The 22,916-nt window shown below is 44.5% G+C and overlaps 1 protein-coding gene across 1 annotated transcript in view; it reads left to right on the top strand.

Annotated features, from left to right (window-relative positions):
- The window catches only part of LDAH (lipid droplet associated hydrolase), a 132,642-nt gene extending 115,926 nt beyond the window's left edge, over positions 1–16,716 (top strand). Inside the window, exon 7 of the mRNA XM_074581946.1 lies at positions 13,471–16,716. Coding sequence (XP_074438047.1) covers positions 13,471–13,662 — 192 coding nt within the window. The 3' untranslated portion in view covers positions 13,663–16,716. The remainder of the gene's footprint in view (positions 1–13,470) is intronic.
- The last annotated feature ends 6,200 nt before the right edge of the window (positions 16,717–22,916 follow it).

Here is a 22,916-nt window from a genome sequence, read left to right as displayed (position 1 = left end):
CAGTGTCCTCACCGAGCAGGGTTCAGTCCCACAGCACCCAAGCGGAGCGAGGTGACAGGGTCCGTCAACTGTCCCAGACAAGGCAAAGCAATGAACCAGGTCCAGCGTCCCTCCAGAGAATCCAGTCAGGAGCAAAAGGAGACGGGGCCAGAGACAGGACAAGAGACAAGGCTATAACGTGGGTTCAAAGTCCATCAAGAAGACGTGACCAAAGACACCTCTCTTATGAGTAAAGGCTGAGAGACCTGGGTCTGTTTAGCCTGGAGAAGGGAAGACTGAGAGGGGATCTCATCAATGCTTATAGATCTCTAAAGGGTGGGTGTCAAGAGGACGGGGCCAGACTCTTTCGAGTGGTGCCCAGTGACCACTGCCCAGGACAAGGGGTACCGGGCACAAACTGGAAGACAGGAAACTCCATCTCAATATGAGGAAAAACTTCTTTACTTTCAGGGTGGCAGAGCCCTGGCACAGGCTGCCCAGAGAGGTGGTGGAGTCTCCAACTCTGGAGACATTCCAAACCCGCCTGGACGTGTTCCTGTGCGACCTGCTCTGGGTGACCCTGCTCTGGCAGGGGGGTTGGACTAGATGATCTCCAGAGGTCCCTTCCAGCCCCTGCCATTCTGTGGTTCTGTGACATGACAGAAGGCAAACTGCAGGGTGGGATCCATCCAGGTGACGTTATGTACAATGTGGGTCCGATGTCAATCCAGGACACAGGGCCAGGGCCAGGGCCAGGGCTGGAGACGGATACACTTACAATGTAGCCAGAGAGGTAGAAACTAAAGGCGAAGGACAGAGATGGAGACCCTGGGTCCCTGCACAGGGAGGGTGGGTCGGGGTCCCAGGCAGGGCTGGTGGGGCCTGTTGGTGCCCTGAAACTGTGGGTAAGGCTGCAGGTTACCATGTTAGTCTGGGTACAAAAGTGAAGAGTTTGCAGGGGCAAGACTTCAGGTGCTTTTGGAAATTTTAATCACAAGCACACGTGCTTGAAGTTAAGCATAAAAGCTTCATTGGATGAGGACGACAGTGGTGACAATCAGCTGCAGCTCCAGTGACTTCAGATGCTTCACGTTACAGAAATGCTTATTTTTTGTACTGAATGAAGGCCCATAGCCAGCAGTAAGAGTTTGCAGGTGTCCTAGTCTGCTTCATCTGTGCTTTTGTTGATTCTGTCAATCTAAGTGCGGCTTTGGCAGGCAGGAGCTTTTTTAAACCTGTGTTGACTTTCTTTTATTGATTCTTCTATGTCCTCATACTTTCAAAGTGGCAAACATACTCAAGAAAACAAAAAGCTGCAGCAAACTCATAAGCAGTTGAGAAACTGAAGAAAAAGCAGCTCTAGAAATGAAGCTAATGCTTCTCTTTTTTCATCTTCTAGTAATTTCTGGGAATATAAGAATTAAGGAAAAAATTTAGAGTTGGCATTATGTTAAATTTGAAGTGTATTGACAATAAAAATGGGCTTAACTTATAAAGGTTGGAAGTTTATAAAAACAGGAGCTATAGCCCAAGTTGCTATAGAACTGGCAAGCTGTCACTTCAAAAAATTTATACTGTTTAGTAGTCGCTGTGATCGTATGCTAAAAGCCAATCTTAACACCTGGCTTTGCCAGCTGCTGTGGAATAGAAAAGTTATTTCTGGATCTCATTTGCATTCTGTGATCTGAAGAAGAAAGAAGAAGAGACGCTAAATTATTCCAATCTTTCCATGCTCAGGTTTAACTATAATTATTACTAGTTAGGGACCAGGAGAAATTTTATCTCCAGACACCAAATTCTTAGTCTGACAATGCTAATTGCTCAGATTTATGTTGAAAGAATGGGAGCTGGAATATTGTTTGGATAATTAAGTGGGGTATTTCACTTACAGTCTTCTAAAGACAGAAGTTGTGCACACTAAATAGCAGTGGAACTGTATGAGGAGGATGGAGACCTGTCTTCTAACAAAGTAGTATATGAGAAAACATTTAAAATATTGGCTCTAAAGCTATTTGTCTGGACCAAGCAGTGCATGAATGTAGGCTTCTTACTGCAATGACACAGGGAGTTGTGATAAATCACAGAATCCAAACAAATAAGGTAGGGGATTTGTTCAGCTTTGATGGTTAATTATCGTTAGCTGACTGTGTCCAAGCCAGCTGAGCTACCTTCTTTCACTGTAACACCACCAGCTCCCTTTCCTAACAGAAACTGGAGGCAAAGATACTCCTGCGCTAGAGGAAGTTTATTGTAATTGTTGCTCAAAAGGAAGTGGGCGTAATTCCGTATTCTTAAAGGATGGATCAGCATTGAGCATCACAGAGCTTTTACAGCTAGAATAAAAATTAAAGAAGGAAAGGGGAAATGGTTGTGTTGGGCATTCACTAGCATGGCTGTGATGAACAATGATATTTCCGTATAGAGGCTCTCTACAGCACTTAACTTTTTAAGTCTGCATCATGCCACATTCATTGCTTTATTTTAAGACTTAGCCTTATTGACTCTTTTTCTGTCAAGTGAGCTTATAAACCTGTTGCAATCCAGAAGATACTGCATTAAAGGATAAACCTAGGGTGCTTACAGAGGAAATTTTGTTTAAAAAAATCACCCCTCAGATTTTATATTTATTTGGACATAATTTGTTCGTTACTCCATGTGTAATACACAGTAGTCCTATATTTAGGTATAGGATCTGCTCCAAAGCCCATCTAAATCAATAGAAGAGCTCCCACAGACTTCAGGAAGTCTTGAATCAGTTTGGCAGTGAACTTTCTGTAGTGGTTCATAATTTCTTAAGACCACAAATCATCTCCTCCAGCAACTGAAAATCATGATTCTTTTGGTTGGCGTGTTAAACCAAAAAAGGTTTGTATGCTCCTCGAGTTCAGTTGTGCCAGTGTGCCAGTGTCTGGTGTAGCAGATACATGGATTGCGTAAGGAAAAAAGACAGGAAACATCTGAAATAGAGATGCAAAGATGAAAAAAAAAAAATATCTGTTGTCTGAGAAGAATTCTTTTTAATCAAATGGGAAAAAGTATAAACTGGAAGCTTATGGACGCATGAACCTCTTTGCACTCAGATTGAGGAAGTCTGTATTGCGGGTGGCTTATAACCACCTATATATAGACGGTTAGGTGGGGAAGGAATTCAGTTTTGAAAAAATTAAATGAATGAAGTGTATGTTTACCGTTTCCTGCTTATTTCAATGGTATATTTAAAATTTAAAGTAAGACAAGTTTATATCACTCCAGTAATGCCACAGAAAATGTATTCTCCAAGAGCATCAACTAAACAGAAATAGGCAGAGATTTTGAGTAAAAAATGCAAAAATGAAGTGTTTCCTTTGCACAGAAAAGTGCTAGGTTTTTCTTTTAAAAAAAAAGTCTTTGCTAGAGAAGAATTTTAAAACGGAGCAACCAAGAACTATTTTGACCCCTGAAGCAGCTGTTTTGATGTTGCCCGGTGTTTTTGTTTGCCATCCACAGGGGTTTAGTAATTATTCCCAGTGAGAGGAGCATGATGTGAAGATAAGTAGTTAAAAGAATACTACAAATACTTTGCTTGTCCACAGCCTGAGTGAGTTGCTTGCCTACATTTGTGAAAAACCTTCCAAACACTCTTTCTGAATAGGTGCAAAGTGGTCTCTTGAGCCAAGAACACCTCTTTTTTGGCTGGTCTCACATCCTTTTTGGCTTGCGCTCCCTGGAGGTGCAGAGTTGAAGTTAGGGAAGTTACACATGTGCCTGGGGCATTTGGTGCCTGTGTCATTTAACTACAAGAACAACCTTCTCTTTGAAGCACCTGGAATGCCTGATCAGGGACCAGCAGTTTCTCTCCCCGGTGGAAAAGGATCCCAGTGAGCATTCATAAAATTCAATGTACCACAATACACTTATCTGTGGTATTTCACTTTTTCTCTAGCCGAGCTCCTGCTAACCATTGCTCATGCTGTGTGGTATTCTAATAAAGGAGCGATGACATGAATTTCCAGGGGTTTGGGGATGGATATAAGGTGTGTGCTCCGCACAAGGAGCAAAGACAGCAGGATTTCCCCAGCCTTCTGAAGTATACTTAAGAAGTTACCATCCAACCCTTACTACCCCTGAATCGCTTACCTTCCCTCCCTCTGCCACAGAGCTCAGTGCACGGCGGTCAATAAAATTGCCGTTTACAGCCAGATGCTGATGCTGCTGTTGCAAGAGAAATCCGACTGATTCGTTTAGATAAAGTCCCACTGAATGTAGACAGTGTCAGGCTGATATTCAGAGGGAAATACTGTTTGTAGTAAATATGGTTGGAAGAATCTGACCCGGTAACAGTATTGCTTAAATAGCGGCTTCAGGTCTGTTTGTTTTTATTTTGGTATTTATACAGACTTGACCTCTGAAATATTCATGTTCCTGACACATCTAAATATATACCCTCAAAATGCTTTTAAGTCTTTAAAAGTAACATAGATAGAATAAATCAGTTAATCACCCTGGCTTGTTGATAAATCCTGTGCATCCTTTATAACAGCCCGTTTTTACTTTGCATTGAGTTTGACCCTTCCTTATCTGTGAGAAAGTGGAGACAGAAGTGGCCTCATGTGATCTCTTGGGTCTACGTGCAGGGCTGGGGGTAGCATCGCTAACAAACTGCAGCAAAGTTAAAGAGGAGCCCCTTCCCCTTCCTCAGTTTACCAAATTTCCAGTTAACACTGACAAAGGCATGAAAACGGGGAGCCTGCAGCCTGCCCCTTTGGTAGGACACCGTACGTGACGCCAAGGAGAGGAGTAACGCATCTTGAATCACGTGCAAAGTAGCCACTACGTCTGGCTGTGTCCCCGGGTTTGCGTCTTAATTTCTCTGAGACTAAAATGTTTCTCCACACCCCTTCCAGGTAGGGAAGCTAGTTTTGTTTATTGTTTATATTGATTTAACAAAACTGGCTACATTCCTTACATTAAATAAAATCACCCCAAATACTTGAACTACCATTGCACCCTTACTCTAACCCCTACAGGTTAGCATTTAAAAATAGCATCACGTACCCCAGATTGTCAACTGCCTCTTCTCAAAACGGTCCAGCAGCAAAAGTTTGGCTTTGCACTGTCCTTGGAAAGTTGAGAAATCCCGGTTCTGGTAAAAGAAGCTCAGAAGCAAGTTCCAAAGACCTTGCCATCAAACCAGCTGATCTCAACCACGGCAGCATCACGAGGAGAGAGAGACGGTGTCTCAGAGAACCAGATCCCAAAGCCTTTAGGGCATCCTACGGCAACGGCAGTTCTTTGAATTCTTCCCAGAAACTGATTAGAAAAGCCAAAGTACAACTGAAGCAAGCCCAAGAAAAAAGCATGTCCCAAACCAGTCTGTTCCCATGTCGTTTATACTTTTCTTTTGGCAGGATAAGGTGGAGACGCTTCCATAATTCCAGAGAAGCTAAGTCATTTTCTATAAACCTTGATTGAAACTAAAATTTAATTCTGGGCTAATGCCTTTTAAACGAGTTTTCATCCAAAAGCAAATGAAACTATTCGCTGGTTAGTGGGGAGAGATGTCACCCAGAGAGGAGCTGCTGTCTCATCCAGCGAGTGCCTGTGGGAGTAATACTGGTAAAAGCTGATGTGTCGGAGAGCAGGATTGCAGCAAGGACACTGGTACCGTCTTGCTTGCCATTGCACGTGTGCCGCTAGTTTCTGTCCGCAGAGATCAGTCCTTCGCTCTGCCGTCAGCTGGAGCGGTGCCTGCCCATGTAATAAGATCCTAAAGTTGTTATAACACGTACCAAATTCCAGAGAGATAGAGGGAAGACGATTAATGTTTTTTAAGTTTTTGGATTTGTTTTTCATTGTTGACCTATGACAGCTACAGCCGAGGCATACAAGAAATCTCTCTGTAATTTATACTTCTGTGAACTGTCATACATGCTAAAACAAGTGCCAATGGAGTCGACTGCAGGAAATCTTCATTATTTTCTTACAAACTCTTTAAAATGTAAACATCCTGTTGATAGAAATCTCAGATAGTTCTGATGTTTACTTAGCAGCTGCCATCATTGTGCAGTGTCCGCGTACACATACCATACTACAGGGTACGAGGCTGACAGAGCCCCATTCTCGTTTCTGTTTTATTTTTCAGAAGCTAAGGCTGAAAGTACTTCCGACCAAATTAATGGTAAAACAGCGTACGAGAACGTTGCTGTTGTTTTAAAACTATTTGAAACTTAGAAAATGCATAACTATTGCAAGCACAGTATTGAAATGTTAATACTGGCAGATAACCCACGTCCCCTTTACTCCGCCCTCATTGTCAGGTCCCGAAAGAGGACATGTTTTAGTCCCTCATAACAAGCAAGGTATTGCATCAGGGATCATATAAAGTCCTTGTCACGTCCAGCGGTAGTTGCCATTTTCCTTCTGAGTCAGGAATACCTGGAAGTCTCAGCATTCGATATTGCAAAAGAATAAAAAATAATCCTCTCAGCCTCATGGCAGAAAAGTGACAAAGTGCAAATATTGCAAAGCTCAAGCCCAGCAGAAAAACAGAAAGAACCTTCTATTTACTGTTTTGTAAATCTGTTTATTTTTAAGCTAGTCTCATTATTTTGGGGGCCTGACTCACCGTTTTTGAACGCTTGGGTTGGCAGCAGCTTTCCATCGCTGGTACGGTGGTTGTGCTGACTCAGGATGTCTTCACAGCCACGCACAGAAAATATGAAAATATGTACTTTACAGATCCGTGCAAACCATACAGTGCACGCCAGCGTTTCCTGCCATTAATGAAGATCCCATGTGCCTCTGGTTACACATGGTTCGTTAATTATGCCTGCCTCCATGCTGCAATAGCAACGCTCGCGGTGTTAAAATGAAGATGAGAACATGTGGATTTTGAAAACCGTCGTTTAAATATTTCTAAAAAGAATCTGCCTTGATATAATTGGAAAATAGGTAACATCCTAACATCTGAACATTTTGTGGCTGTGTGTGACATAGGCAAAGAGCACAGACATTTTGTCATTCAAAGGGAGACCCTCAATGCCAGAAATGACAGTCAAGTATCTGTCAGGTTTCATAGGCCCTGGACCACCATCTGGATCACTGAGAATTTACACCTTAATTGCAATCCTGCTTTTAGATCTTATTGCATGATCCACTAACAGGGGAGCATTTTGAAAACAATTCTGAATTCTGTTGGCAGTGTGTAATTAACAAAGGTGTAAGTTATAGATTTGCTGGCATGTGCAGGTAGACACACACAATGCACACACCAACATCTGCACACGAAAAAAGCAGACAAAATAACTGCAGCATCAAATAAAGTTCCCCACGTCTTCATATTATAGAACTGTTCTTAGTCCGTTATAATGTACCCAAACTTTAATTGCATATAAAATCATAGAATCATAGAATAGTTTGGGTTGGAAGGGACCTTTAAAGGCCATCTAGTCCAACCCCCCTACAATGGGCAGGGACACCTTCAACCTGATCAGGTTGCTCAGAGCCTCGTCCAACCTGACCTTGAGTGTTTCCAGAGATGGGGCATCGACCACCTCTCTGGGCAGCCTGGTCCACTGGTTCACCACCCTCAGCATAAAAAATTTCTTCCTTTTATATCTAGTCTAAATCCGCCTTCTTTTAGGTTAAAACCATTACCCCTGGGGTTAAAAGCCCTGCTAAAAAAGTTTGTCCCCATCTTTCCTGTAGGCCCCCTATAAGTATTGAAAGGCCGCAATAAGGTCTCCTCGGAGCCTTCTCTTCTCCAGGCTGAACAACCCCAACTCCCTCAGCCTGTCCTCGTAGCAGAGGTGGTCCAGCCTTCTGATCATTTTTGTGGCCCTCCTCTGGACCCATTCCAACAGGTCCATGTCTTTCCTGTGCTGAGGGCTCCAGAGCTGGACGCAGGACTCCAGAGTGGAGTGGACGCTGGTCTCTCCAGAGTGGAGCAGAGCGGGAGAATCACCTGCCTCACCCTGCTGGCCACACTGCTTTTGATGCAGCCCAGGATGTGGTTGGTTTTCTGAGCTGCGAGCGCACATTGCTGGCTCATGTACAGCTTTTCATGCACCAAGTCCCAAGTTCTTCTCAGCAGGGCTGCTCTCAATCCCTTCATCCCCCAGCCTGTATTGATAATGGGGGGTTGCCCCAACCCAGGTGCAGGACCCTGCACGCAGCCTTGTTGAATCTCATGAGGTTCCATGGCCCCACTTCTTGAGCCCATCCAGGTTCCTCTGGATGGCATCCTGTCCCTCAGGTGTGTCAACCACACCACTCAGCTTGGTGTCAGCTGCAAACTTGCTGAGGGTTCACTCAATCACACTGCCCATGGGATGAAGATATTAATCAGTACTGGTCCCAGTACAAACCCCGGAGGGACACCACTTGTCACCGATCTCCATCTGGACATTGAGCCGTTGACCACTACTCTCTGGATGCAACCATCCAACCAATTCCTCATCCACCAAACAGTCAACCCATCGAATTTGTATCTCTCTAATTTAGAGAGAAGGATGTTGCAGGGGACCATGTCGAAGGCCTTACAGAAGTCCATCTGTAAGGCCTCCATATCTCCATCCATAGCTTTTCCCTGCTCCTCCCTGCATCCATAGCTCTTCCCCGGTCCACTAGTGTAGTCACTCCATCATAGAAGACCACTAGGTTGAGTCAGGCAAGAATTGCCCTTGGTGAAGCCATGCTGGCAGTCTTGAATCACCTCCCTGTCCTCCATGTGAATCATTTAGGTTGGAGAAGACCCTTAAGATCATCAAATCCAACCGTTAGCCTAATACTAACAGATATTTGTGTGTGGACACCTGAATTGTGCTTTATGCGTTTAATTCTAGGAGTCTACAGGTGCAGTAGGCATTAGGGGTGCAGATGACCCCATCAGAGTCGCTAGAAATCTATTGAAGAAGTCAAGGTGGAATTTGTCCCTTAAACATGGACATCTGGTTTCATTTTGGGCACTGTGGAATATTTCCATCTGGCCTCCAGCTGTTTCGCCAGAAAGCTGTAGGTCCCCTGTAAAATCGGTCATACCTGCCACTTTCATGCAGGTGCCTCAGATATCTAAAGCATCACAAATGGCAGTAGGCACTTAGACAATTGAGTTCTTAGTGGAGCCTGAAGTGCAGCTTCACCCACCCTGCAGTAGACACATGTTGTTTCAGCTGAATAGCTTTCTAAGCACCGATGGCTTTATTGAATATATCTTTCCTTACAGTGTCGTGGAATTTGGATGCCTGGTACACCTGTAAACACCACAGTACAGTTACCTGCATTTAGATCTTTTTATGCTGAACTGAACCCAACCCTGACACTAGGAACAACTGATAGTTTGAGAGATATTTGAGGAGTAGGGCTGGGAAGAGAGGTTCTAGATTCATAAAAAGTGGAAAATTTCTGGGGGAAAAAGCATCTAGGGTTGGAATTGAGATTCAGAATGGGATGGAGAAACCGGAAGGCTAAAATTTCGACTTGTCGTGCAAGAATAAGGGATGGACTTGGCAGGGACTAGAATAAGAAGCGGAAATAGTGGAAGTTGGAAATTACTAGGTAAGGAGAATAGATTTGAAGCAATGAGCCCAAGTGGGGTAGAGCAGTCCTGAGACCAGAAAGGGACAAGACAGAGGAAGTCGTACTTGGAAAGACTGGACAAATGACTGGACAGCAAAGGCAGTAGCTGGTAAATATTCAGCCCTTTTCTGTTTGGAATGGAACCTAAATTTCTAGAATCTTACCATTCTTCTTCTCAGAAGGTGTATTTGGCTATATTTGCCTTAAAAACAGGAGCAGCACAATAGAAGAGAATTTGTAGAGATAAATAGTTAAGTGGTGAGGACCTGATGTTCCTAGTGTAGGCATCTCAGAGGGTTGTTACTTCAGGCAACAGCTGCCTCGTCCCATGGACTCAATGTCCATTGGTGACTGGAGCTCACTAAGTGTGATCCTGAAGAGCATCTTTGCTTCAGTTTCAGTTGAAAGGGGTTCGTGCACTACTCCACAGTGAGAACCAAAGCATGCTAAATCTGGACAAACGTGACATTTACTTCAAAAACACAGAATAGATCCAAACTAAATCACCAGTTTCTGTGCCGAACACCCCCAGCGTGACACCCAGCAGGAAACCGTCCCATGTTCCTCCGGCCAGAAGCTGACAGTGCTGCTTCTTTCAATTACACCAGTACCTTAAGGGACAGAGGCCTAAAGCAGCAGATCCAGAGGTGCTAACACTGTTGTAGCTGCCACGTGTGAAATACCTGGGTTTTCCTTTACCTCCTTGAGGTCTAGCAGGCTCTGCTGAAACCAGTTGATGTTGCATTACCAAGCATTTCAAAGTTAAGTAGCACAGATCTTAATTCAGATACCTTTTATTTATGCATTAAGAGGTGGTCTATCATTAAATCATTGCTTTTCCTTTTTTTCTGATTCATTAACCAAAAAAGCTGTGTTATGAAGGAGACGGCAGGATGCAGAGCTCCTACCTCATTTGTGACAGACGCAGTAAAATGCCTGTTGAAAGAAACAGGGAACTATACGAAGTAAAACTGGATAGCTCATGGTAAAGGCACCTAAACTTCACATCCGAGAACGGGCCATTGGTGAAGTCATTAATGTTTTTCATAGGTGGTCACAGTTTGTCCTCGATTTTCTAAGTATCTCATTTAACCGGCAATAGGACAAGAGGAAATGGCCTCAGGTTGTGCCAGGGGAGGTTTAGGTTGGACATTAGGAAAAGTTTCTTCACTGAAAGGGTTATCAAGCCTTGGAAGCGGCTTCCCGGGGAAGCGGTGGAATCGCCATCCCTGGAGGTATTTAGAAGATGTGTAGATGTAGTGCCGAGGGACAGGGTTTAGTGGTAACTTGGCAGTGTTAAGTTAATGGTTGGAGTTGATGATCTTAAAGGTCTCTTCCAACCAAAACGTTTCTATGATTCTATGATTTAAGGCCTTGAAATCTTTTTACAGACAGACCGACAGTGTTTCAGAGCACCCGCGAATGAAGTCCAGGAGTGCTGTCCTTTGAGCATAGTCAATACTGTGTCACGCTGCACACACTGGAAAACCAGCTCTAGGTGTTTCAGACTACACTAAACACACTCAAATTAATGTATGTAGTTTGACATTAATTTCTGTGCTCCCCATCTGCAAAATGGAGATAAAAATGGCCACTAAGGTGTTGCAAAACTAAGTTAATAGATGTGGTACATGCCAGAGGAGTGCACGTAAGAAAATAAATTCCGTCTGTAAACGATGAAATACGTAGTAAATAAATCCTCAGACCACACACAGAATTTAAAAACGAAAAGTACTATCAAATAGCAGCTCATCAGCTGAACGTCATCCTGTCAGTGGGCTGAATGAGTCAAGGATCCTTTGGATCATGCAATGAAAGATTGAACTGTAACGCAAATATACCAGGGGCAAACTAAGAATGCACATAAATCTTTTGTTTAGGCATTTCCAAATCTGTGAGTTCTCAAGTTTACAACCCTACCTGGAGAACAGCCCATTTCTGCAGTTCATGCAGACTAAGCCAAGTATTTTATCCACCTTTGGAAGTGTAAATGACTTTTCATCTTTTTCTAAATGATCCTGTGATGAGACTCTGTGCCCAGCCTATCAAAATATCTAATGATTTCAAGGACTACTCCATTAAACTGGAGTTGCTCCGTTTCTTTTTTTTCTCAGTTTCATAATCTTTATTTCTGTATCTGCTGGTAACGGAGCCCAGGGTTAAACATAATTCGGTCAGATGTTTGGCTTTCAAAAAGCCTGAATGCAGCTGGCCATTTTACGTTGGCTTTTTTGAAGATTTTTTGTTAGCGTGACATCCTGTGATTTATGAATCGAAGGCAAGATCAAAAGAAATTTCCTGCTAAAGCCAATGACATACCTTGTTTCCAGCAATTAGTGAGTGACAAAAGATGTTTGTTAACATGGAATGGTTTATGTTCTATGTTCTACATATCCATAGAAGTACAACTTCGGGTGGCTGTGCAACTGAGATACTGTATTTTGGATACAGCCAATAGTCAGTAACGTCCAAGATTTGGGTACGCTTCAACAAGAGAAAAGCGAGTTAGACAAAAACTTGTAACGTTTTGTGAAATGCAGTCTGGGCTCTTAGCCCACCTCTGCCCCAGTGGGTGCATTTATTTATATTCCACATGGCTACAAAAATGATGGAATTGAAGATTTTTGTGATGAAAGGAAGACTTCTTGTCCCCTAATTTATGTTAGCATTGCTCAATTATTCACTGAAGTACAGAAATTAAATATGAAACAAATGAGAGTAATGGAATTGGGCCAAGCTGTGCGTGTGATATGTTGAGCAATGAACATCCTTCTGGTACCTGCATTCAAACATTTTAGTATAGAATACTCATCATTAATCTTGTTCCTGTATAGTTTTAAATCTGTAGGTTTTTACTCTCTCTCGGACAACCACTCTCCCTTAAATTACTTTTTGGAAACTGAAAAACATTGCTATAGCATGCAAAGTTGAGATGAAAATGGGAGAACATGATGACTTCAGAAAGAGTGGCACTTGGTGTTTCTAACAGAGAAAAGACATTTCGTGGAATATGGCGTTAGCCTGGAATTTGTGACTTTTGTGTTTAGGTGAGCCCTGTAGCCCCTGCTGCATGCATGTCATTGAGCAAGGTTATTAGGGCAAGATCAAAACAAAATGGACTTTGGTAGAACTTTAGTTCCACATCACAACCCAAAAGAAAACACTCGTCGCTCTCTGGGAGGTGCCTGTGTTCTACATGGGCAGCACTTCACAAAGGTAAAGTTCTCCAAGCAAAAAAAGTTTTGCTTCTGAGAATGACTGTAATTGCCATTATTCGGACATTATCCTGAGTGAATCACCTCCGTTTTACATCTAACACCTGGGTTAAGAAAATAGGTGCTCCTCCACTTAAGGCCCCAACTGGTCAGGTGCTTTGAGGTCACACCTAACAGATGCCAGTGAGACTGAGCTTCTCAAAAATGCAGAAGAGCCTCCTACTTTCTCTTAGTTTATATCCAGAAGAAAGCCACAATGGGTAGCCCCTTCAGCTGGGACATAGCATCGCGTTTACTGGTAATTTTGCTATTTGACCAAATAGCGAGAAAGCTAACATAGAAACCAGCTAATAGCTAGGGGAAACACAGCAGCTTGCCTGGATAGGGGTGGACTCCATGGACAACTAGATGTTTTGATCCATAAAAACAAATTTCTTAAGACAGCCAGACGTCGATCAGCAGGTATCTGTTTTCGGAGTTAAGCCCATATTGTTCTCCACAATTTTACAGATGAGGAAACTGAGTCGCTGAACATTTAACTGACTTCATCATAATTGCAGACTTGGAAACAACCAAGAACTACCAATATGCTGTTCCTCACAGTGTATGTTGGGTAATGAAGCATCACTTATTTCCAAATCATTCAGTGCTCTTTTTTCGGATACTGGTTGCCTCATCAGTAACTTCTCACATTAATGATTTGATATGCTTTGATTTCTAGCTGATTTTTTACTACGGGACGGGAGACAGCTGGTGTCCGCAGCACTACTACGATGAGATCAAAATGGATTTTCCAGACGGGGACATTCGGCTTTGTGAGAAAGGGCTCCGCCACGCCTTTGTGCTAGATGCCAGCAAGGAGATGGCTGCCATGATCACAGACTGGTTACAGGATGATCTGACCAAATTATAAATGCGGATTCAGTGATTAACAAGAAAACGATGTAATTATTTTGTGAACGTGTAATTTTTTGTGAGAGAGTCTGTCCTATTTTTTTCTGTTTATTATAGATTATGGCTTGTTTTCTATTGAGATGTTTTAGAGAAAGTTAAAGAGAGACTGGCTGGTCCAAGTTATAGTTTTATTGATTGAATGGTGATGTACCTTCATCCTGTGTCGTCAGGACTCTGCAGGAGTTGACAGAGGGTGGAATATTTATTGTCTGATACTAGATTCACTGGCTACAAGCGTACCTGAGTTACTACCACCCCACTTACCTGCTGGAGAAGTGTCAGGGATGGGTTTGGGGCAGCCCAGCTGGCCTACTTTAGAAAGAAATACCAGGATAAAAATCCCGCTGTGGATGGATGCCGGCAACAGATCCTGATATGCTGCAAAAGGCCTGACCCTCTCCACGCGTCTCATCCGTCCGTGTAACCCTGGTGCATGAAGCCAGAACAGCTCAAGGCCCCAGGACAGCCCTAACGTTGTCTCCTCCAGGTCAGATGGGGTTGGTGGTCAATCAGAGGTCAGGCTGAGTTCAGGATGAGTACAAGGGAGACGCATGGATGAGGTGTGCAGTTTCTCCAAGTCTCAGAATTAGGGCACTGCCGGGACTCCACAGGGTATTAAAAATACCGGTAATAAGGCAACTGTGGCGGCTCAGGGAGGGAATACACATGGAGCTCTTGTCTGGAATATGGCCAAGTGTTCCATTTTTCGATTGACTGTAGAGAAGGTAAAGAGTGCTGGTCAAAAGTGCCACTGTTAAAAGGTTAAAATGGATTGCAGAATCTAGATATAACTACTTATAGGTGGCCTAGATCGTGTAATGAAGTCCATGGGAACAGTGCTTGCTCAGCAACCTTACAGAATTGAACCACTTTTGATGCCTAAATTTCAGTTCTTTGCTCGAAGGACTGAAGAATGAAATTTTCTGCCAAGCCACAAATTAGATAAGTTCACTGTGAGGAAATGGCTATTACTCTGCCATGTTTGCAGCCGTGAAATGGCATGAAATGTTATTATTGAGAACCAGATCCTTCCTATAGCGCATGGCTGACAACTACACCCGTCCTCGCCTTCGTTCATTCCTCTCCTTTACAAATAGCAAAAAAAAAAGCCTAGGAAAAAACATCCTACCGCTTGTGATAACAGAAGTTCCAAGCGATAGCTAGAAATGAAAATAATGTAAGTAAGGGGAGCAGAGCCAAATGTAACCAGGAAGAGCTTTCTAGCCATGAACCTGGGAAGCAGTCTCGCTGTGGAGTTTGTAGAGACATTTATAAATAAATAAAACACTACAGAATATAGTCAGGGGAAGTCCTGCCCTTGCAAACAGATGAATTTAGATGCTGCATTGGGTACCTAACTCGCATGATTTATTAACAGCTTTAATGTGGTACTAGGGAGAACGGTACTGGAGAATGTTCTCTGTGATGCAGAAAGACCGATTAATTCCTTACTCTTCTTACACGATGATATTCACGCCTTCCACTTTTCTCTATACCCTCCTGGAATCTTTCACTGATTTTAGAGCAATTTGTACTAGAATTCAGTTTCTGGATATTTTGGACTAGTTTTCAAACCTGCAGACAGACAGTGGATTTAAGTGACCTTCTTTGTACCAGAAACTGGTTCAGCTTTTGGGACTAGCCAGTGGCTTTTCAGATGACACTGCCGCGGAATGAAACAGACACCGATGCTTGAGGCAGAACTGTTGAGACCGCGCTTGCAGCAGCACGGGGCGGAACCAGATGCGTTCGAAGTGAAGGGACTGTCCCCCCGTGCCACCGATTCTGTTTACTGGGGAGTCAGGGGACTTTCCTTCTTTCTACAGGGCCGTATTCAGGCATGATCAAAACAATTCTCGTGCTCATTTTAGAAATCTCTTGGGGTGTGTGTGTCCGCGTGTGTTTCAACAGCCCCCAGGCGTTGGCGTGGATTCCTCTTGGAGGGCCTTAGGGCAGATGCTAAATGCGTGTGTTGGCCTCGGTGCTCCCTGGGGCAGAGTGACGGGGGGAGTGTTCACATACATATATATATATATGTACACGTATACATATACATATGCACACGTTTGTATGTTAGCAGCATAAAAAATACAATTCATGTGGTTGTTTGGGTTTACACGTCGTTGTGGTTGAACAAACCCTTTGTTCTTCACGGTGTACGGAATCGGGTCATTGAGCCAGGACTCAGTTTGTAAAAGTTCCGCTGTTGCAGTGGATCTCCTGAGGACAGGAAAAATCTTGCGTTAACCAAAGATGACAAGCAACTATTAACGGCTGGAAACTGAAGCACCTATGAGAAGCAGTTGTTTACAGTGCATTATTCGTATACTTTGTATGAGGAATTAATTTAGCAATACTTGACTTGTGTATGCCTTTTATAAAATGTTAATCCGTTATAATAAATCCTACTGACTGCATTAAGACCTAAACCGCGATTAGATCTGGTCAGTGATGACCATACCTACTGCAGGATAATGCCTTACGATTTTCTTAAACGAATTTTCTCTAAGATTATCAGAAGCGTATTGATTCAATTGCTACCTTCCTCCCAGATGCTGTTACCGTAAGGCTGAAAGATCTGAAAATTTGCTACTCTATTCATTGCAAAAAAGCACGGGTCTAGTTTTCACGGCTGTATTTCCTAAGGGGAGCAGATCTCACACAATGAGAATCCAGCTCCTCCGAAGCCCGTAGTGTTCACCGTGACCCCAGGCAAAGAGTGTCAAAAGTGCTTATGGTCCAAGCGTGCCAACTTCCCCTGAGAACACCGCGTGGTCTTGCCTGTTTTAGACTTATTTTAGAATTCTTGGGAAACCTATCGCCAGTTAACTGACTGTGTGCAGTGGCACCTCGGCTCTGTCGTTCACATTTGTGCTTAATCCTCACCACGCGCGTTATCCTGCTCGTTTCAATGACTTTGACTCATGTTCAAGTGTTTTGCTAGATCGATACCTTTTATGAGAAAGTACACAATTCCAATAACAAAAATAAAGACATTTATGGTAAAATGGAACCGGATTCTTTATTTTGATAACTTGTTTAGTCTTGGTTCACCTTCTCCATTACTTCGCGCGTACAAAATTTACAAAAATACTTGGCAGACCCCAAATTTCACATGCGATGCAGACATCGGCAAAGCGCAGAGAAAATCAGTGGGTGGTAGGCACCTGCCTCCCTTAAGCATTTTTATCCAGAGCCGCTCCAAAATAATCGATGTTTGTTTCCCCTTGCTCCCTCCCGCTCCATGTTTGCTGCGGTGAGCGTGCGGATCAGGGAGGTTTGTCCCTTCGGGAAGCTCCATGAGTGCTTGCCCGGTGTTCATGGTGAAGAATTTGGAGTTGGACTCCAAGCTAAACAGCGGTTTCTGGACTCAGAGGAGACAGATTGCATACATGAGCCACGACAGATAATCTCTTCTCTGCAGCTGAGGTCATTTATGTATTTATTTTACAGAAAATTGGTTTATACATGCGTCCACTCCCTGTCCCTTTCTTTGGTCTAGCTAATTGCCAGCAAAGACTTTAAACAAGATGTTCAATGGTATCATTAATAAAGTTGCTCAAACTATTACTGGGTTTGGATAAACTCAGTAGACCCAAGGGACTTGTTTTACTGTGTGTCACAGGTCACACGCGGGCTCCCAACTACAATGAGTTCCTGAGACTCTTCGCTTGCAGGAAAACGTTCTCTTTCCTGGCACGTTTACAAAACAAGAACCCAGAGAGCGTTTGGGAGCGACCAGGAACTACTAAAGCAGGGTGTCTTTCTGGAACAGCTGGTGGGGTTTGGGTACCGGCAGCAGATGGAGCAGCCGCCAGAAGCGAGCGTTGCGCGGGGCGGCCTCGTGCCGGGCTTACGAAATGGGCTGACCCCCTTTCGGGGAAGTACTTGCGCTGTGGAAAGTGGTTTGCGGCAGCTAATAAAAATGCAGAATCTCGTTTAAAACATCAGAGTCGCTCTGGATCTGACTGCAGCGTTTGCCGGGCAGACGCTCGAAGGAGATTTTTTTTTTTTGCCAGCTGATTTGAAGCGTTTCACAATGAAAGAGGCAGCGGGGGGTGACCCCCACTCTCCCAGTTTACGGACTCACCTTAAAGCCCCCAAGCTCTAAAATACGCCGTGCTGCATCTATTAATAGAAATTGTTGTGTATGAAGATGAGGTGGCTTGGAATTGGGAAAAACAGGCTTTCCCAGTGTTTTTCCCTAATGGACACCCTTAGAATTTGGTAAGGATCCAGCTGTTCCCATCTAACTTGTTAGAAACAGGAATACCATTTACCGAATATAAATGTTTTGAAGTGCTACCACCACCCGCTCTCATCAGGCAGGGGGTACTGCAACTCATTAGTGTTTATCAGGAAGGAACCTATATTTCCACCCACAAAAAAAAAAAAAAAACCTTAGGATTTTAAGCACTGAGAGTGAAATGGAGTGTTTAAGTCCAATTACAGCCCCAGTACAGCCCCAGTGAAGTCAATGGGACTGTACACAGCTCAGGGAGACCCAAGTGATGGATTGACTGAGACTAGGACAACGGAGGTGACAGGACATGAACAAAGAGCTTCCGTACCAAAGTACTGCCCGCAAGACAGGAGTTTCCTTTTATCCTCATATCCCTACCAGTTTGCACCAAAAGAGGCCAGTCCAACACAGCAGGATTCCTGGGCAATTAGCACTTTGTGACTACGAGGATTTAAGTGTTCATAGTAATCAAAGCATGCCCGCCTAGGAGCAGTTACTGAAAACAAGATGAAATTTTCATACTAGAATACGTTGGGATGGCAGTTTTGCCCCACAGCAAACACATGTCCCGGTGATGTCCCCAAGGACCTTCTGAATCGGCCTGCATTACAGAAGACTACGTGGGATGGCACACGAGAGGCTTCAGGTAAGTCTCAAGCTGGTGCTACAGCCTGGTCCAAAACCTACTGAAGTTGATGTCTATGTTAAAACAAACTTCACTGGGCTTTGGATCAGGTGCTAAGAGGAAAACTGTCCCTCCAACCAAAACAGACCTGGCTCACCAAACTTGCCCCCAAGTCATAAAGCAGTGCTCCCAAAATTAATGTCTAAATTACTTGTCTGATCTAACTTAGGTATCTAAATGTAGGGGTACCAGATCTCCCTCTGGAGGTCCTGGCGGGCACCAACTAAATTTTACCACATAAGGGATTTAGGCATTTGCTTTAGGGTTAAGTCACTAGGGCCCGAGTCAGACTGTGTCCTGTTTTAGCGATGCTCTGCGTTTTCTACTGCTGTATCAGTGTGTGACCTTGGGCATCTCACCTGTCTTTGCTGTGCCTCTGATTTCTCCCAAATATAAGCTGACCATGACAATACTTGGTTTTCTGAGTGTATATGAGGATTAACTAGTTTTTGCGGTAAATCACATGAGTAGTCTGAAGTTCATAATGTTCATACTATGGACTAAAAACCTGTCTCCACTGAACGCAAACCTACTACTCCCACTGATCTCAGTGAAGACGTGACAGGAACCATTTGCTCTCACCTTTTAATGTCTTGTTGAAAATAACTTGTTAATACTTCCCTGTAAAACTGCACATAAAGTGGACGGGGGGCACGGTGGCAAATGCCATCCTGCACTCCTCCATGGGCCTACCAGGAGAACTTGTGCCAAAAGACCCTCTTCAGCCAACGTGGCTGTAAATGGGCATGTGAGGATGCAGGAGACTGCCCAAAGGGTGGCTTGTGCCTGGTACGTCAGTCCATGTGCCACTGGGAACAGAAATCACCATAGAATCATAGAATCACAGAACCATAGGGTTGGAAGGGACCTCTGGAGATCATCTAGTCCAACCCCCCTGCCAGAGCAGGGTCACCCAGAGCAGGTCGCACAGGAACGCGTCCAGGCCGGTTTGGAATGTCTCCAGAGACAGAGACTCCACCACCTCTCTGGGCAGCCTGTGCCAGGGCTCTGCCACCCTCAAAGGAAAGAAGTTCCTCCTCATGTTTAGGTGGAACTTCCTATGCTCAAGTTTGTGCCCATTACCTCTTGTCCTGTCCCTGGGCACCACTGAAAAGAGCCTGGCCCCATCCTCCTGACACCCACCCTTTCAGTATTTATAAGTGCTTCGCTCCAGCTGAGCCATGTGTTTGTGTGGCTGTGCTCAAGGTGAAGGGACAGCCTAGAAAATACCAGCGTTGTAAGAATTAATTTTTTTTTCAGTCCTTCAGGCAAACCTCGCTCGTCAGTTCTCCGTGTGTTTCTCCTGGGTCTTCAAACTTAAGGTTGCTCTGCTGTGACTGAGCAGGTATGTCAGTCACCTGACCTATCAGGTATGTCTTGAAGACTTCTTCTGAGCTTCCAAACGTGCCCTACTCCACACCTGCACGTTCACAGTATCGTATGCGGCAGGGACATAGCAGAGGCAGTCTGACCCTGTTACCTCCCCTCGCTGTCCCCAAGGCCCTTTGGTGATGTTCTTTGCAGGAGCACATGCAGCCCCCTCTCCCTCAAACTTCTGACTTTGCAACTGTAATGTCCTACTGAAAGCAGGTGAAAAAAGGTTCTACAGGTATTTGACAGCCCCTCCCAGATTATGCATCACATCCATTCGATGTGATGGATTAAGCTAATCTTGCAGATTCCTTGCTTTCTGGATGTCCCGTAACTTTTAGAGTTCACCTACTAGGAATGCAAAAGGGTTTCATGTCCCAGGGTGCTTTATTTAGCTATTAAAAAAGAGGGAGGGAGGGACGAATGAAAAACAATTTACAATTAAAAGCAATCTTTGGCAAAAAATTTGCTGCAGCAGTAATAGCCTGATCTCTGGAGTACTGGGCGATGTATCACATATACCAGTGGTACCTAACAGGAATGAAACCACCGGATCTGATTTGGGGGAAAATAACTCTCTACTACATTTTTCCAGGTATTTTTTTCATATCCCAAATATTGAAATTCCACATTTCTTCCTCATTTCCCAAGGGGATGCGTTCACCAGACCTAACCAAGTCGGGTTCCTCCCTCACCCCTCCAGAAGAGCGTTGCTTTGGGGTCCCTCCGCGGGGACCACGGGGAGCCGGGCACCTGCAGGGCAGAGTCCTGTGTCCAAGTCAAACCCATCAGGCCGCCTTTGTCCGACCACAGGCATGACGTGGGCAGGGGATATTCTCCTAACTCTCATATTTACCCCCTCAATACGATATTTCTGAGCCTCTAAAACTTTCTATTCAAGCCAATGGAGAGAATCCTCTTTGGCTGGTTGGAGCTGGGATAGCTACTAGTCACGGCAGGTGAACTGTGTTCGGAAACACAAGGAAGAAAAGGGATGTACATTTTGCTGATAAATCCATCACAAACACTTACTATTCTGTCTTTTTTTTTGTTGTTTTTTTTTTCTGAGAAAACACCTGAGGTTGCCAAGGAAGGCAGTGTAAAATGAATGGCTTTCTCATTTTGGTTTTAACATCTTCGGGAGCCCGGGAATTGAAGGTGACTTACGAAGGTTGCTGTGAAATGAGCCATCTGGTTTCGGGACGCAGACACAAGTCTTCAAAATCAAAAAAAAATCTTGCCGAGATCCATTTATCAATAAAATATTTAATAAACTTATCTGTACAAAATATTAAAAAGGTTACTGAAGAGTATACAAGAATACTTATTTAACAAATATATACTGCTATATAATATATTCAAGAAAATATAGATTGCTGTTTACAGTTCATTTACAATCCCATATGTACAATCTATTTAAACTTTAGAATACATACAAACAATGCATTTACACCGTCACTTACAGAGCTATCTTCTTTAGAGATATTTCACACACTCAGACCTGGAAAAGCTGAACAAATACATGGATAGTTTAGAGGCACACACAGGGATACGAGTATTGCTTCAAAAATTATAACTACTAGAGATACGGCTATTGGAAACGCGAGTCCTTGTTCATTTTTTGATATTTTCCTTTCTAATCCAAGAAAAGAACATATAAATAAAACCACAACTGACCAGCAGAGAGGCTCGTTGTGTCAAAGGAGCTCTGGGTAGCGTTGACTTCATCAAAAGAGCACACGGTGATGGGACACGCAGTGACTTGGCAACATGGATCATCAGGCAGGGCTGACGTTGCTCCCGCCCGCATCCGAAACAGGGAGCACCGGGAGCGGAGCGGCTCTGTCCCGCACAGACACGCGTTCAGGTCTCGCGAGCGGCATCTCCACCAGCTTTTCCAAAGAGCCGCAGCGCAAGACGGAGCCGGTGACTCCGTGTGGGCAAAGCCAAGCCCCTTACGGCTCCTTGGTTTGTACGAGCTGGATTTGCAAAGGCACTGCGCAAAGGTGGCTTCGGCTGAAGCGCCTGGGAGCGCCGGCTGTTCGGCACCTCAGAAACTATCACCCTTTCTTTTCGGCGCTATTTAAAAGGTTAATTACTCACAGCAGGTGGGATGAATGTAACCAGAGTGACCACCCCTCTCCCTGGCCAAGGAGGGGACGAGCTGCCCCTACAAAGTGCCCCGTCCCCAGCTGATCACCACCTACATGACCACTTAACTCCTCCAGCACCTCCTCAAGGACTAAAGCCTGGCCTCTCCGTGTGCCACCATCCCTTTTCCTGGCCTGTGGTTGTTATTTCAGGCTCTGAAATAGCCCCTTGGCGCTTGGCAGTGCCTGGCTGGCATGCAGCTACCTGGACGACCAGCATGGAAGCAAGGCAGCACTAAACTTTGCCTCTTGTTTTTTCCCCTCCTGCTCCCGTCCTCTCTCTTCGCCAAGGCAGGACGGAGGAAATGAATGAAACACCGTGGGGAACGCTACCATCTCCCCCAAAACTGGAATCAAAGCCAACACCAAAGCTCCGGGGGAGGCCAGGCTTGACCCAGCCTCTAGATCCCATTCCTCTGATGGTGCAGACCTGGGTGGCACCATCGTAGGTTGACACCGTGGCAAAGTGGAGGGCAAGGGAGACCCGAACACTCCCACCTTCCACCAGAAAAGCACTTGAGCGTGTGACCCATCATGAGCGGGTCCTCTCCTCCCACCGGCTTCAACCCACCCCCTCACCGTCCCCTGCCCGAGGGCACAGACTGCGACCCGGCCTCCTGCTGCTGAGACTCAGCCTTTCCTTCCTCGCTCTGCCCCCACCAAACACCACAGCAAGGCTTCACACCCCCCAGCCTGAAAACCCAAAGTATGAGCACAGGTATCAAAGCAGAAAAATGAGCCCACAAAATGTACGAATGAACTAA

Source organism: Larus michahellis, chromosome 3, assembly GCF_964199755.1.
Source record: "Larus michahellis chromosome 3, bLarMic1.1, whole genome shotgun sequence".
NCBI lineage: Eukaryota > Metazoa > Chordata > Aves > Charadriiformes > Laridae > Larus > Larus michahellis.
The sequence above is the reverse complement of the archived record's forward strand: the minus strand, read 5'-3'. Positions and strand labels throughout refer to the sequence as shown.